This window comes from Gallinula chloropus (assembly GCF_964237585.1).
Source record: "Gallinula chloropus genome assembly, chromosome: 9".
NCBI classification, from domain to species: domain Eukaryota; kingdom Metazoa; phylum Chordata; class Aves; order Gruiformes; family Rallidae; genus Gallinula; species Gallinula chloropus.
Window position 1 is genome coordinate 442,012 of NC_140094.1, and position 14,216 is coordinate 456,227.

The 14,216-nt window shown below is 38.4% G+C and overlaps 1 protein-coding gene across 1 annotated transcript in view; it reads right to left on the reverse strand.

The window, feature by feature from the left end:
* Positions 1-14,216, reverse strand: part of VPS13C (vacuolar protein sorting 13 homolog C) — a gene marked incomplete at its 3' end in the record, with an annotated part of 84,603 nt that overhangs the window by 16,533 nt on the left and 53,854 nt on the right. The window contains exons 55-69 of the mRNA XM_084267973.1: positions 14,035-14,124; positions 13,471-13,626; positions 12,441-12,705; positions 11,459-11,616; positions 10,858-10,979; positions 10,322-10,616; positions 8,582-8,971; positions 6,987-7,091; positions 6,102-6,266; positions 5,620-5,748; positions 4,039-4,172; positions 3,563-3,689; positions 2,013-2,248; positions 1,556-1,706; positions 959-1,099 (exon numbers count right to left, since the gene is read on the reverse strand). Coding sequence (XP_084124099.1) covers positions 959-1,099; positions 1,556-1,706; positions 2,013-2,248; positions 3,563-3,689; positions 4,039-4,172; positions 5,620-5,748; positions 6,102-6,266; positions 6,987-7,091; positions 8,582-8,971; positions 10,322-10,616; positions 10,858-10,979; positions 11,459-11,616; positions 12,441-12,705; positions 13,471-13,626; positions 14,035-14,124 — 2,664 coding nt within the window. The remainder of the gene's footprint in view (positions 1-958; positions 1,100-1,555; positions 1,707-2,012; positions 2,249-3,562; positions 3,690-4,038; positions 4,173-5,619; positions 5,749-6,101; positions 6,267-6,986; positions 7,092-8,581; positions 8,972-10,321; positions 10,617-10,857; positions 10,980-11,458; positions 11,617-12,440; positions 12,706-13,470; positions 13,627-14,034; positions 14,125-14,216) is intronic.

Below are 14,216 nucleotides of genomic sequence, written 5' to 3' on the forward strand. Positions count from 1 at the left end.
TTCAAGAATGTCATTCTTATATTGGAGAAGAAAACAGGAGGAAGAAAATTCCTCTGGTGTTATTTTGGCAAGTTACCTATTCAGTTATAAAAGGTCAGATGGTTGGACAGGTTGCCTGAGGGATGCTTATGCAGGTTCGAACCCACAAAGATTCATTTAGAGGGTCTGCAGCTGTAAGAGCATAACTACCTCCAGTCAAAAATTAAAGCAAAAGGCAAAAGATAAACGGGAAGAGAGCTCTTCCCTACCAGCTGGTCAGAAAAAGCAACAACAGGGTCCTCAGTGAGTGCCCTCCCCAGGGGACTCTGAAGTGCACCAAATGGAGAGGAAGATGTCGATGACTTCACACCATTATTTTCTTCTGCTGCTAAACACTTCCCACTAGCACCTGCTCAAGCACTCTGTCAGGTAAGTTAGCAATGCTATTAGTACTGACTGCAGTATGCTAATCAAGTGCAAGTGTTGCAGATTAATTCACTGTTAAGCTTGCATGGAGATTTATTACTGCATACTATTTTTGAGCATGTAAAAGTCTATCATTACTTTCATTGGACAGGAAGTTTTTGTACTAAAGACATCTGAACCTCTAGATACATTCTCTAGAATAATTTGTTCATGACATATGTACAAATTATGGTAAACAAATCCTGGAAATTGTTGAGTGTTTTGTTTGCTTTGAAACATACACACCCCGCCCCCACCTCTCTTTAGAACAAACTTGCCATTTTAGCACCCTGCTTTTTAATAACCCACAATTTAGTGGAATTTTTCCCATACTGCTTGCAAGATCCTGGTACAGCATTCCGCATCAACGGAGCTTTCATAGCATGTCTGCTACCCTGCTGTAGTGAGCAGAGCACCAGATACGTAAGATTTGGAGATACTTCTTCATATGAATGAATAAAATAGAAGCCTTAAAGTTTCCATTTATTTTATGGATCATGATGAAAGATGGTACCTGCAGCCAATACAACTGAGCCCGTAAGCTTCTTTGGTGAGGTGACTGTTTGAATTCAACCTGAATTCCTGATAAGAAGTTGCGTCGGATGATGCATCTGAATGGGAGACGCATTTCCATAGGAGCCTTGCTAAAATTCACCTGGAAATACAAGAAAGCAGAGCTAGCATAAGATTTAACTATAGAAATGATGAAATGTTATGTTACAAGCAAACAGACTAGCCAATAAAACCTGCATCAAGTTGCAGGAACTGCAGATTACTAAGAAGCTAAACCCAAGTTTTCTGCAAAGGATTTGAGTTACAGCATTGAGAATACAGCTTCAGAACTGTCATGTAGATACCAAGCAATGTTTCCTATCACAGAAAAGCAAAAGCCTTCAAAATTCTTATTTCACAATACAAATCAGGAAAATACCTCAGTATTCCCTAAATACAAAAAAATCCTACAGTACCCAGCATAAGGCGATTTCCAGCAAAGTTTGCTTTTTGTTTGTGCTTCTCTTCAAGCATATCTCCTTACTTAGCAAAACAGAAGTCAGTGTTAACTGCTGCCCATGTTCCACAAGCACTTAAACACCAAAACCTCAAAACATACCTCAGTATTGCTGTCGAGTTTATGCCAACCTGGAGCATGGAAAGCGCTCTTAGAGAGATACTTTTGATAGGCTTGTTCCAACAGGTTTATTTGCTTTTGATTAAAGGGTTTCCATTTATGCTTTGGTTTCAGTTCCCAAACAACACCTGAACTGCAAGACAAATAATAAGGTTAAAGCAAAACTACTTAAGCCTTTCTTATGTATGCAAACTATGTAAAAAGACACTATCCTAGTTTTTCAGGCTCAAAAATCCTGTTTTTTTAACAGAGTAAGAAAGAAAGCAGTTAAACCCTATTTATTCATATTGCACAAGAGTAATTGCAGAACTTAATTTTATTTTAAGAGGCTTCATTTATATTAATTTTCATTTGAAAGATGTCTCCTTCAACACAACTGTATTGCTAAAATTATAATATGCTGTCTGCGTTGGATTATTCAGGCTTCCATGTGCAGTACCTTGTGATTCCTATGTAAGAGATTTCTTTTTTATTTTCATTGTTAACAAGAGAAAGTCCAAGACTATGGATTGACAAGTTTATTTCTTGATCAGGTTGCTCCAGCTCCTCTGCTTGTCGTGCCTTAGAAACTAATGCAACATCATCCGTGAAAAGTAGCACTCGCTGGCGTCCATCCAGGAATGACACCCAGTGGATCTGAGTGTTTGCATTGTAAGGAAACTGGCCACATTCATCCTGTATTGGATTTAAAAAATAATAATCATTATGGGAGCACATTACAGGAGTAAATCCATGATGTTGCCATATGTTTATAAGCAAGTTTACTGGCACACATACGAAACAGAACTCAAAACTTGGTCTTATTGCTTCAGTTGACTGCATCGTATGGATTTGGTGGCAGCTTATATCCCAACACTGTAAATAAGTTGGGGCCTGGGCTTTTTTTTTCCCCCTTTGGAAAAACAGGCACTCCAGCAATATTTGTGGATGAGAACAGTATTGGAAATCACAAAGAAGTCTGCTCTTCAAATGCTAGTAGGCCTTATTTGTTAATTTGTGAGGCAAAACTGAGATAGTTAAGGCCCTTTTCTCAGAGCCCAACATAATCATTAATTTACCCATAATTATATACTAAGGAAATCAGTTTCAAAGAAAGAACATTTTTAAATGTAAAAAAAATTAACCCCAGAAACTGTTTAAACAGTGAAGCATGCTGTAATCAGTTAACTGTCAGAATTCAGCTGTGAGAAACTAAATCCATTCCCAGTGTGACTGAAACACAGATTTGCTTTCCTGTCCCAACTTTTCACTACTAATGTTATCTGAACTCTGTGCCTAGTCAACAGAAAAACCAAGCCATCTCTGAAGAATCCAGCATTTACCAAAAGGTGCAAGGGGGCTGCTATTTAGAGACAGACACATAGGACTTCATTTAGCATACATTCCAGTTAAGTGAGAAAAAAAATCTTTCTCCACCAGTTCACTTGCCTAGCCTTACCCAGATATATCTCTGCTTCTAGTTTGCTTCCCACTTGCCCTCAATCATTTTCATTGTGATCACCGTTGTTTTGCCTCCACTTGACACATTTTGCTATTTTAACACTGTATGAGCTACAAACACTGGAACAGCTCTTTGAATCTCAGAATTTTCTGCACCATGCAAGCATTTGCCACAGGAACCAAGAGTCACAACAGTCAGGGGGTTTTCTCCATCTTTAGAAAGATACTTAAGCTGAATGCAGCACTACTGGCAAATCAGCAAATTATTCATCCTCTGTACTATTTCAATATGTCCACAGACCACCCACTTCACCATTCTTTCACATCTAAGAAAACCATGGAGAAAACAAAGGTTGGAGTTTATCTCCAATCCTCTAATTAGATTAATCTAAGCATCTAAAATCTTGCTACTTGAGAGTAGGCTCAAAAAGTCCTTTATAGGACAAGACAGATGCAAAGTTACAGAAGAAGATTTCTCCCTGATAACTTTGATCATCTTATAGAGTCCTAGACTGGTTCAACATTTACTTCTCTCCTTCTAAAATTTACCTTAAGTAGATCATGTTCACCAAAATTCTGTGAGTAGCCCCAAGTCAATTTTCTTGCTTTAGTTGGATCTGTCCATGCAAACAGGCAGACTTCCTTCGGTTTCAACTCCATTTCCTCTTGTAATCCACTGCAGGTTAAAAGAAAAGTAGTAAAGGGACAGCATTCACTGATTAAGACCACTGACTGAAGTGGTGCTGTGTACTCCACTCCTCCTGCCTCCTGGGCCAAGGCTAATCACTCTGAACAAGTCCAGCTCTTGGTAGCTACGCTCTTGCTGAACCAAGATCCATACTCCTACTTTAATCTCTCAAGTTTCTCAAACTACTAAGACTGCTTAAAAGTAGATAAAATGTTCCATTAGAAGACTAGGATTAAGAAAAGGTGCACTTTTCTTAAATTGGTAAACAAGAATGACTTTCTTCAAAAAGGATCCTCCCTGCTTAAAGAACCAATGGGGAATTGCTTCACTCAAATACCTCTGTTTGTATCGGAGAGAGTCCCATGAAGTGTGGTTAACAATAAGAGCTGGAGCTGCCCCCTCATGGTAATCCGAGAAACTTATGAGAGTAGAATGCTCAGACACATTCACATCTACCAGTAAGCCCCCATTCTGGAAAGAAAGTTAACAGAAAGTTCAGTCTTTGTTCTGCACATAAATTCAAGTTAGAATGGGCTAAGTTGCTATTTTTCAGGTCTATCTTTCACTGGCCTCTTATAAATGAATAAAGGAAGCATGCTTCATGTTATCTACTCACAGTAAACTCAAACACACTGGTCACTGGCTTAAAGACAAACATCAGTAGCATCCACAAACTATTTGTTGATTTAACTTACCTGAAAGCCTGTATTCAATTTAACTTTTTGAGCAATTACTTTATCTGGCTAAGTTCAGTAAAAACTATAAGCAAGCATTCCCTCCACTTTTTTATAAAATAAAGTTACATTTAAGCCTGCAGTTTCCTGCATACTCCTGAAAAGCCTGAAAGGCTACTCTACACAAACTTCATAAAGTTTTAAAGTTATGACAAATACAGCAATAATGTATTAAACTTATCACTGAGTAGAAAAGTTTGGTTGAGTAAACCTCTAAAGAAATCATCCTTAAGTCTTTCTTCTGATGGATTTCAAGATGCTGCTTTCTTCCAATGTACTTGGAAGATATTTCCACCATATGTACTACATAATTTTTTCTCATTTGCTTATAAAAGGTACTATGTCATGCTTTCTCTTACAGATAGCCTCTTCAGATAGTTTTCTCAAATGCTTGTCTGGGAGGAAATCTGACAGTTTGGCTATGTTGTCTGAAATTATGTTTAGCTCTCCACACAGCAGTAGTCAAAACCTCACTACATACGAGCCCTGAAAGGATTCTCTTGCAAAACTGAGCCATCTACTACCTTAGAACAGTGAAGAAAGAGACCCCACTATTCTAATTAAGTGCATCACCAGATCATCCAAAACCATTTTTTCCACCTGGTTTGACCAACCTGGAGAGCTAGATTATCCTCATAGGCACTTGTATTAATACGTTACCTTCAAAGACTTGTCTGAACATGCTACATTTATATACACATTCTCTAATTCCAAGCTAGGGTGAGTTCTGAAATAATTAAAATTCTACTAGTTGAATCCTAAACCATTTTAACCATGAACTGTGTCTCTCCGATGTGTATTAGTTATTCAAGAAAACAAGAGATACATCCTATTTTAGGATAGCTATTTAAACCAACTGAAGGCATCTAGACAATACTCTTTGCAGAGCAACAGGTGATAGATGTGCAGTGTACCATTTTCAATTCCATAGTGATAATGCTGTTCAGGTTTTCATAAGTTTGTCAAAACTAAATTAACTTGACCACAGCGCTACAAAAACATCAATAACACTGGAAACTCAGTTCAACCTTTTTTATGCAACAGAACTGAAATGCAGTGCACCAACATCTTAAGGCACAAGGTTTCAATCTTGACAATCTTAGGGAGTCAATCTTTACTAAGTTCAATAACATGGTTAAAGTGAAGAAGAACAACAAGAACAGACCACACAAAGTCAGTCTTACCAATTCTTCCAGCCTCAGCAAAGTACCATTGTCCTGGGTTTTATAAAGGAATGGCTTGGATGAATTTTCATAGCCAACCACTCTTACACAAAGTTCACCAGAGGAGTTTTCAGGCCAAAATGGAAGACACTGCAAAATGAGAAATATACATGACTCTAACAGTTTTAATATATGTTCAATATAGAAAGTCAGCAGTAAAGCAAACAGTCCTTTGTGACTAAAACTATTACAAACGCCTTAGTTCTTACCCCAGCATCAACCAATGAACATATCTACATATAGGAAATACCTAAACTGAAAGGCCTTGATCCATTTACCAACATTTGCAACTCAAGCTCTTCAAGTTGCCCTGAGATGTGAAGTATACATATCACGCCATCAGGGAAAGCTGCTGTAAGAGGACTCCTTTTTCCTTAAGTGACAGCTAGAGACTAGTTGCTTATCTACCATAACACCCAAAAGGAAAAACACTGAAACTTTACCTCTGAACTCGAGATATAATTCCATTTATTAGTTGGAAAGGAGCCATTAGGACCAATCTCTCCAACTTCTAGTTCCAGAGACGATTTGTTTGCTATTGTGTAGAATGGAGTGAAGGTAACTATCCTGGTGAGGTTAAAACTGCTCATTTTGATGCTGACTCCAACCTGTTGAATAAGGACAATTTGAGCAAACAATCAACAACAAGCTTAAGAGATAAGTCAGGATGGAATAAAATAAAAGCCAACACTGTAATTAACAGAGGCCAGAGCACATTTGTGTTCTGAACACCTATAATAAAAGAACCAAACAGCATGCAGTGAAATCAGCAAACAATGTGACACAATTAATACGATGGTAAAAAGACAGTTTTAGCCATAGCATGGGGAAAATCCAACAGGAATCTTTCTACAGTAATCAAGACAACCTAAAAATATTTTATCATCAGAGATGAGTTCAAGAGTATATGGAAACACAACTTCCCATCTATCTGCACAGTATTGTAAAGTATATTCTTGATTCTACTTCCCTAGGGAAAGGTAGATCTCAGACAATGCTGTTCAGTGAAGATCTAAAGACTTGCACAGAATTAGATTCTGAATGCAAACTTACCTCCACTATGAAAATACAAATGTGAACTCTCAAACTGCCTAGTACTACATGTTTGTTACAGAAACCATATTCATGAATTACACCAAAACTTCTGCTGGAGAAACTACTTATTGCCAGGTGCAGACCTGAATAGCTAGAGCATAAAAATTATCATTCTAGATACTAAGTATTTCCATGATTTAAAAGCACTGTAAGTGGTGAAAGGCGTTAAGGAGAACAAGATGTAAAGCCAGAATAACCCCGAGGAAGCCCCACCAAACACAGAAGCCTCTTACCAGGTAGTCCATGTTATTAGCTGAACACCTGACACATCCGTAGCTTCCTACAGTATCAAGGGAAAAGCCACTGGACCAAGTACTAGTTGAAATGCATAACTGGATCTACACACAAAAAAGAACAACATGGCAAGTAATTCAATAATTTCATTTTCATGTCATAGCTCATGCATTACCGAGTGTTGTATCACATGTAGCACCAGAAAGATGACACCTAAATGCTTTTAAAAGCTTCTGTAAGTTAAAACAAGCTTAACCAAGTAGTGTCACTATTCATATTCTGATTCACTAGTCTGTGCCCGACTTCTGGGAAAGATGCTACAGTAAAATGCAACAATATAGGAGTTCTCATTGACTTTTATGTTTATGACAGCACACAGATAGGAAAGAGTGCTACAATGAAGGAAATAAACGCACACAAACCTTTTTCTTCAACCATTTCTTCAAGAATTGTTGAGTGAAAAAAAAGATATTTAAAAGGAAGGAAGGGCCACTTCAGAAAAAAATCCTCTACCATAGAATCATAGAATGGTCTGGGTTGGAAGGGACCCCAAGGATCATAGAGCTCCAGCCCCCCTGCCACAGGCAGGGCCACCAACCTCCAGGCCTGGAGCTACACAAGGCTGCCCAGGGCCCCATCTAACCTGGCCTTGAACACCTCCAGGGACGGGGAATCTAATACTTCTCTGGGCAGCCTGTTCCAGCACCTCACCACTCTTTCTGTAAAAAACTTCCCCCTAATCTAAACCTTCTCTCCTTTAGCTTTAGTCCATTCCCCCTTGTCCTGCCATTATCTGCTCTTTTAAAAAGTTGAATTCCCTCCTGCTTATAAGCTCCCTTCAGGGACTGGAAGGCTGCAATGAGGTCCCCCCACAGCCTTCTCTTCTCCAGGCTGAATAAGCCCAGCTCCCTCAGCCTCTCTTTGTAGGGCAGGTGCTCCAGCCCTCTAATCATCCTTGTGGCTCCTCTGAACCCTCTCCAACAGTTCCACATCCTTCTTGTATTGGGGGCCCCAGATCTGGACACAGTACTCCAGATGGGGTCGCACGAGGGCAGAGTAGAGAGGGACAATCACCTCCCTGTACACTTCATTTGATGATATCACATCAAGCCAAAAGAATTGTTTTAAATATGACAGAATATTTATCTTGCATATTTTAAACATTGAAGTACCTAGTTCAGTAAAATACAACACTGATTCCTCTTTTTTCAGTGGATTCAGAGGAACCTTCCTTTCCACTACAAAGGGAGTCCACACTCTCAATTTATACATCTACATCAAATTCCTTTCTCTAAGGCAACAGTTTTGTGGTAGGGTACCCACTGATTTTTCAGGGCCTCTATACCATCTGCTACTGGCCATGTTGGAAGCCAGCCAATGGGATGCAGTACAAGCTTTGGAAAGTTGCAACAGACTTTTTGTCCACCTGCTTTCACTTTTACTTAGTCCAAAAAGTGTAAATAACAAAAAGAAAGCAGCAACCAAACAAAAGCCTATAGGATTTAAATACTACCAAAAAAAATGCTTAGACAAAATACATGTGTATTTCCCCCCCTCAGAGCAGGACTTTTAAACACCACTAAAATAAGCATACCTTATTTTTACTAAAAATATTTTTCTTTTTAAAGGAGAACAAAACAATGTCTCTGTAGTCTGCTGGATGCTTCACATGAATGTCTTCAGCTCGATACTGGAGAACACGGGAAGTCTTGTTGATTATCCAATAAGGGCTGAACACAGACAAGATCATACGGCTTCCAGCTCGCCTAGTATGTATGTAAACATCCACTGTCATCACTGGTGCAGAATGGGATGTGAAACACACAGAAAAAAATTCAGGCATTCCATCACAAATTTTAAGATGCCCATTCCAGTTTTTGCCTTGATACTTGATCAACACAAGCTCCATTATTTCTCCATTAATTCTTGAATGAAAAACATCTGCAGCGCTCCCTTCTGTCAATTCACGGGCTTCTGCTGTTCCCTATAGGAAAATTAAAATGGGGCAAATTAAGTTCTTAACATCCAAAATTTAGGTATTCAAAAACCAGCATTTTATTCTTCTTCTGCATGATGCACATTTCAGGTACCACACGTACCAAACTCCGATCACTTTCCATTTGAGGATGATCCTGTGCGGAACTGGAAATCACTTGCAGGTTTCTTGCAGGACAGTAAAGAGTGCTTAATTCTGTTTTTTTAGGAAAGCCAACTACTTCCAGTGTATCTTGTGTCTCTGTTCCCTCCCTCCTCCATGATTTCCAATGAGTTCTTATTTGTATATTTACAATGTTAGGTACAACACTAAACTAGACTGGTGCGCATGTGCAGCCAGGACTTTTTACAGTACAGAACACCCGAGGCAGAAAAGCAGCAGCTGTGCCATACTTTTTGGTACCACAGATTTCCTCTGGCACTGCCATCCTACAACAGCAACTTTCCTAATTTTTACTGAGGAACAGTATAGTTGACAGAATTGAACAGTGGCCAGGCCAGTCAAGTGATGTGAAGACAATAAGCACATATCCATCTACAGGTGCGCTGACTTCAAAACAAGATTCAAATTACCAGTTTCTAGCTACTTTGAAACTCCTAACCAAGGCAAGAGCACACTGTTCTACATTCTGTAACTTAAGAGTACTGAAGTACAGTGAAGTTAAGGAAAGCAGGAAATAGTGCCATTAGGATGCTGGACAGGACTGAAAGGAAGATCTAAACGAATGCCACAGCCAGTTTTGAGACAGGACAAAGCAAAACTATCTAGGATGATAAATAACAAATCCTCACGTTTACTAAATCACTCAGCTTTCATTAGAAATACGAGGTACTAAAACTACTGAAAGAGGAAAACAGTCTGTGCAGCATCCCACAAAACAATTCTCTAATTTGTGCAAGGCAGGTGTCACAATAGCCCTCGGTTAAAGAATCAGTGTGAGACTGGAGGGGAGTTGTGATTTCTACATAGAAGAAAAATTCCAGAAATTTCAGATGCTTTTTCTTATGCCTTTTCCCTTTGAAACAAAATATATCCAGTAAAACACAAACAGGATCTCAAAAGACTGTAAAGGAGAACAACAGATTCATTACATTCATTACAGGGTGAATATATACAAGTATGGCAAACTGGCTAGATACACCCAGCTCAAAAAAAAACCCAAATACAGCTGCAAAAATTTCCTGAATCAATCCAGCAGCTGACTCACTATTTACCACAGAAAATACAAGAGCCAACATTCAGTATATCCCACTCTACATTAACCTCCAAGTTTTAACTAAGACTGTTACAGAATAAGTAAAGCATTTACAAATAAAACCATAAAATAACTTGAGGTACCTCAAGTAAATATCTCAGGGAATACGGTAAAAGGTTCCTCACAGTCAGTGTAGGGTAAAAGTGGATAATGTAGGCTGGATCCCACTCCTCTCCAGGAGTGGAAATGAAGTTTAGTTCATCAGGTACAGCTGTTGAGCTGATTATTAGAGGCAAGAAATTTGTCTCCACGGCTGGGCACTGTAACAAGCACTTCACTTCATTGCTTCTATGAAGCTCTTCTCTCCAAGCAATATAAGTCGTGGACTCTTGAAACTGACCCTCTAAGATTCCTGTTGGTCGAACATATAGATGACACCTATGGGAAGAACACAGGTAATGGCACAGGATAGCTTTCCATTGACAGCTGACTTCACCCCTTCTGAAGTAATTGCTAACATTCTAAAGGGCTTTTCCAGCACGCTACTTAACCACTGAAGGCAACATTTTTGTTTTCTAGCCCAGTCAGGAGTTTCAAGTGCATTCTTTCAGCTTCTACACAAATGCTGAATTTGTGCATCACGCACAAAGTTTAGCCCTACAGAACAGAAAAACCATACCTGTATGAATGTAAAGGAACGTGAAATTCCTCTTCTGGCTTGGATATGCCAATTGGCTCCAGTGCCTTGGAGTCCCTATCCAGTTTATAGATTACAAATGGGATTGAGAAATGATTCTTTATCTAGGATCAAAACAGATAATTTTCATTACATTTCTATGGCACAAATTTCTAAAGGAAAAAGTATGAAGAGCACCAGAGGAAGCTAACATTAGCAGATTTAAACTCCCCTAGAAAACAGACTTCTACACACCTTAGTAAAAATATCTGCAGAACAATATGCAAGCATATATGAGAAAACTATGCTACTGAAGGTCTGTGAATTGAAAAGCATGTTTCAAATGCCAAGTCACATTAAAAGTACACATCCCAAGTTCAATGTTGAGGATATTAGAAAGCCAAAGGTAAAAACTAAGCTTTTATTTTATCAGGAAGACACACAGATATAGATAACAATTCATGTAATAGTGTAAAATAGTTAATAATTTGCCCCTAAGTAACTTTTTAGAAAAGTATGATCTCAAAAAATTGCACTAAGGAAGGAAAGACACTCAGAGATAAGCACTTTCAGGCTTTTGGTTTGTTCAGTTGGATTTCTTTACCTGCAGAGGAGATCGGACAGTAATAACCTTATTTCCTTCTGTAGCATCTATCTGTACAATGACTGAGTCTGAACGATCAACAAGGTTTTGTATGTTGTACAGTCGTCGACCTGGTTTGGCCACAGGAACATTCACCACTTCTTTATATCCTTGAAGTTCTAACCCATAAAAATACACAGAAGTCTTAATCAGTCAAAACAAATCACATGGCCATTTGCTCTGTGCACAATAATTTACCTTCTCTAAAGTAACAAGGATCAAAACACTCCCTCACAAACCCACCTTGAAATGGCTTTTGAGCAACACTGAAGGAAAACCTTTAAGGTCAGAATACTCTAAGACCATAACTTTAGATCATGACGTATAAACAGCATATTAAATACACCAAACAGCAAACAAAGGTATTTGTTGTTGTTGACTGAGTTAACAATGCAACACAGAACATTAACTCTGTGTCATGGCTAAGTGCCTTCAGATGATGGAAAGGAAACCCCCCCAAAGACTGTGCATTAGTAGTAAAGATACCTTATTCACTTGGGAGTATTTTCTGGCACAGTGAAAACACAGGAAAATCCTAACTGCTCTCAAGTAACAGGGTAACCGCCAAAAGCTGCATGGCAGTGGGGATATGAGAAATGAAGATCCTGTTTAACTGGAGTTAGAACCTACAGGCCTATGTCCCCCAGTGACTCTGCTACTCTGCTACAATGTCTTCCACTTCTTCCAAAAGTTGGGGGGGGGGGGGAATCATGTACTTTTCACTCTCTGGAAAATGGAAGGGAAGGAATTTTACATCTTAAGATCAGTAGCTGGTTAATTTTCTTTCTCTCTTGTTTGTTTTTTTTTTTAATTACCATCAGTATTCAAAAGTTGTTTCAACACAGCATACTTCAATTCTGATCACATTGAAGTGAACCATGCTGACTCTCCCATTTTCCTGTTCTCAACACATCATAATGCACAGTATTCCATAGCATAATACCTAAATTTAAAGAGAAGACAGAACTTTCTTGTCGGTACAACGCAGAAAATTTTCCTCGTTGGGGTGCTTCGAAAACAGCATATTCCAGCTCCATGTTCTGACCAGTTTCTATAATGTTCATGTTTTCTTTGTCAGCTGAACCAGTTATCCGAAAATTTGAGCTAGGAAGCACTTTGAGAGGAACACCTAGGGCATTTTTCACTATGAAAGGCGCTGTTTCTTTAAAGGAATAATCAAATGTAGATGCAGTTGCTTCTGAAAATGCCTGCAATTAACAACATATACAAGTCATACACAGATAGTCATAACAACATATACAGAAAGGCTTTAAAAGACAGGTCCTTGAAGCTACTGTTTTAAAGGAAAAACAAAAAAGCTATATGCTTTCTTTGTCAAGTAGTATTTCAGGGAAGTCAAGGTTACTTGCAGAAAATTTCATCGTTATTCTGTGATTTGCAGCAAATGTTGACACTACAATGACCATTCATATTCCTTTGCAATTTTTTTTTTTTACAGTTTTTGGGTTATAAGAAAAAAATAAGATCTGGGGGACAGAAGTCCCAAGCACATTCACTATGGACATACTTCATATTCAACAACAATTTATGGTTACAAACATGTGTTTGATTACACAAAAGCTACAGTAGCTCATTGCCAATATAGACTTACAGTATAAGTATTAACTTAGAGAACTGTTGCTCATTTAGAATTAAAAAATAAATAGTCTTGCTCCTTACGTCCTGCATAAGCATATTCGTTCTTCTAACACAGAAATTGCTTACTTCGAAAGCTAGCACCACCTATTTATTAACTGAGAGGACTAACCAGAGTAAAACCCTTCAGTTCTGCTCAATAATATTGGTCATGGTTGCAGAATAGTCACTGGCTTGCGACCATCACCACAGAAAGGTCTTAAAAAAAAAACCAACCAGCAAAGACCCCAGTAAAAACACAACTAAACAAAAAACTCCCAAAAACTGAACTTCCCACAGAACCACATAATTCAGCACCTTCTGCCTGTTGGGACTACCTTGGCTAAATTATTGAAAACAGCAAGACAACTTTTGGATATTGTTATATTCATTGTATCCCTCGAGGAGATGTTAACTGCAGTTTGTGGCTCAGGAAGAACAATGAAATCGTCCCCCGGCATCAAACTTCTCTCTTGGACAGGATGGGTCTTCATCTGAAACAAAATATTCATTAGTAATCTATTTGTTCAGAACTGCCTTTCTCCTACATTGAAACAGGAAAAAACTTGACCTACACTTGACAATTTCACCAAGCAAAGGAAAACCTACTTTACCTTGTGAATCTCAGTCACCTTACACAAACATGAAGATTTTATGCTATCATTGAAGGCAATCAAGCTGGTTTTGTTCTTCTCTGTATGTTGTAGTTACATGCTACATTTTGCTCTTGCACTGGACAATTAACATGATTCAGAAAAACCTTAAGGTATCTAAAATCTGATTTGTTTTTCCCCAAAGGAAATTGCAATAGCACCCCAAAGCAACACATTCACAAGGTCAATGTTTTGTCACAAAAATAGCTATTCCAACTATTTCACATAGTTCTGAGTATCTTTACGTACTTCCAGCTTTAAACTCCATTGCTTCTTTCCTCCTTCAATTCGTTCAATAAGTGGCTCCCACACTGCATAGGTTTCATTGTAATAATGAATCTAAAGAGAGAATCAAAATTCAATTTGGTATTTAAAAATGAAGGACTGGGTTCCCTCCAGTACCACTTAGAATTAAAAACAGAAAGAAGAAA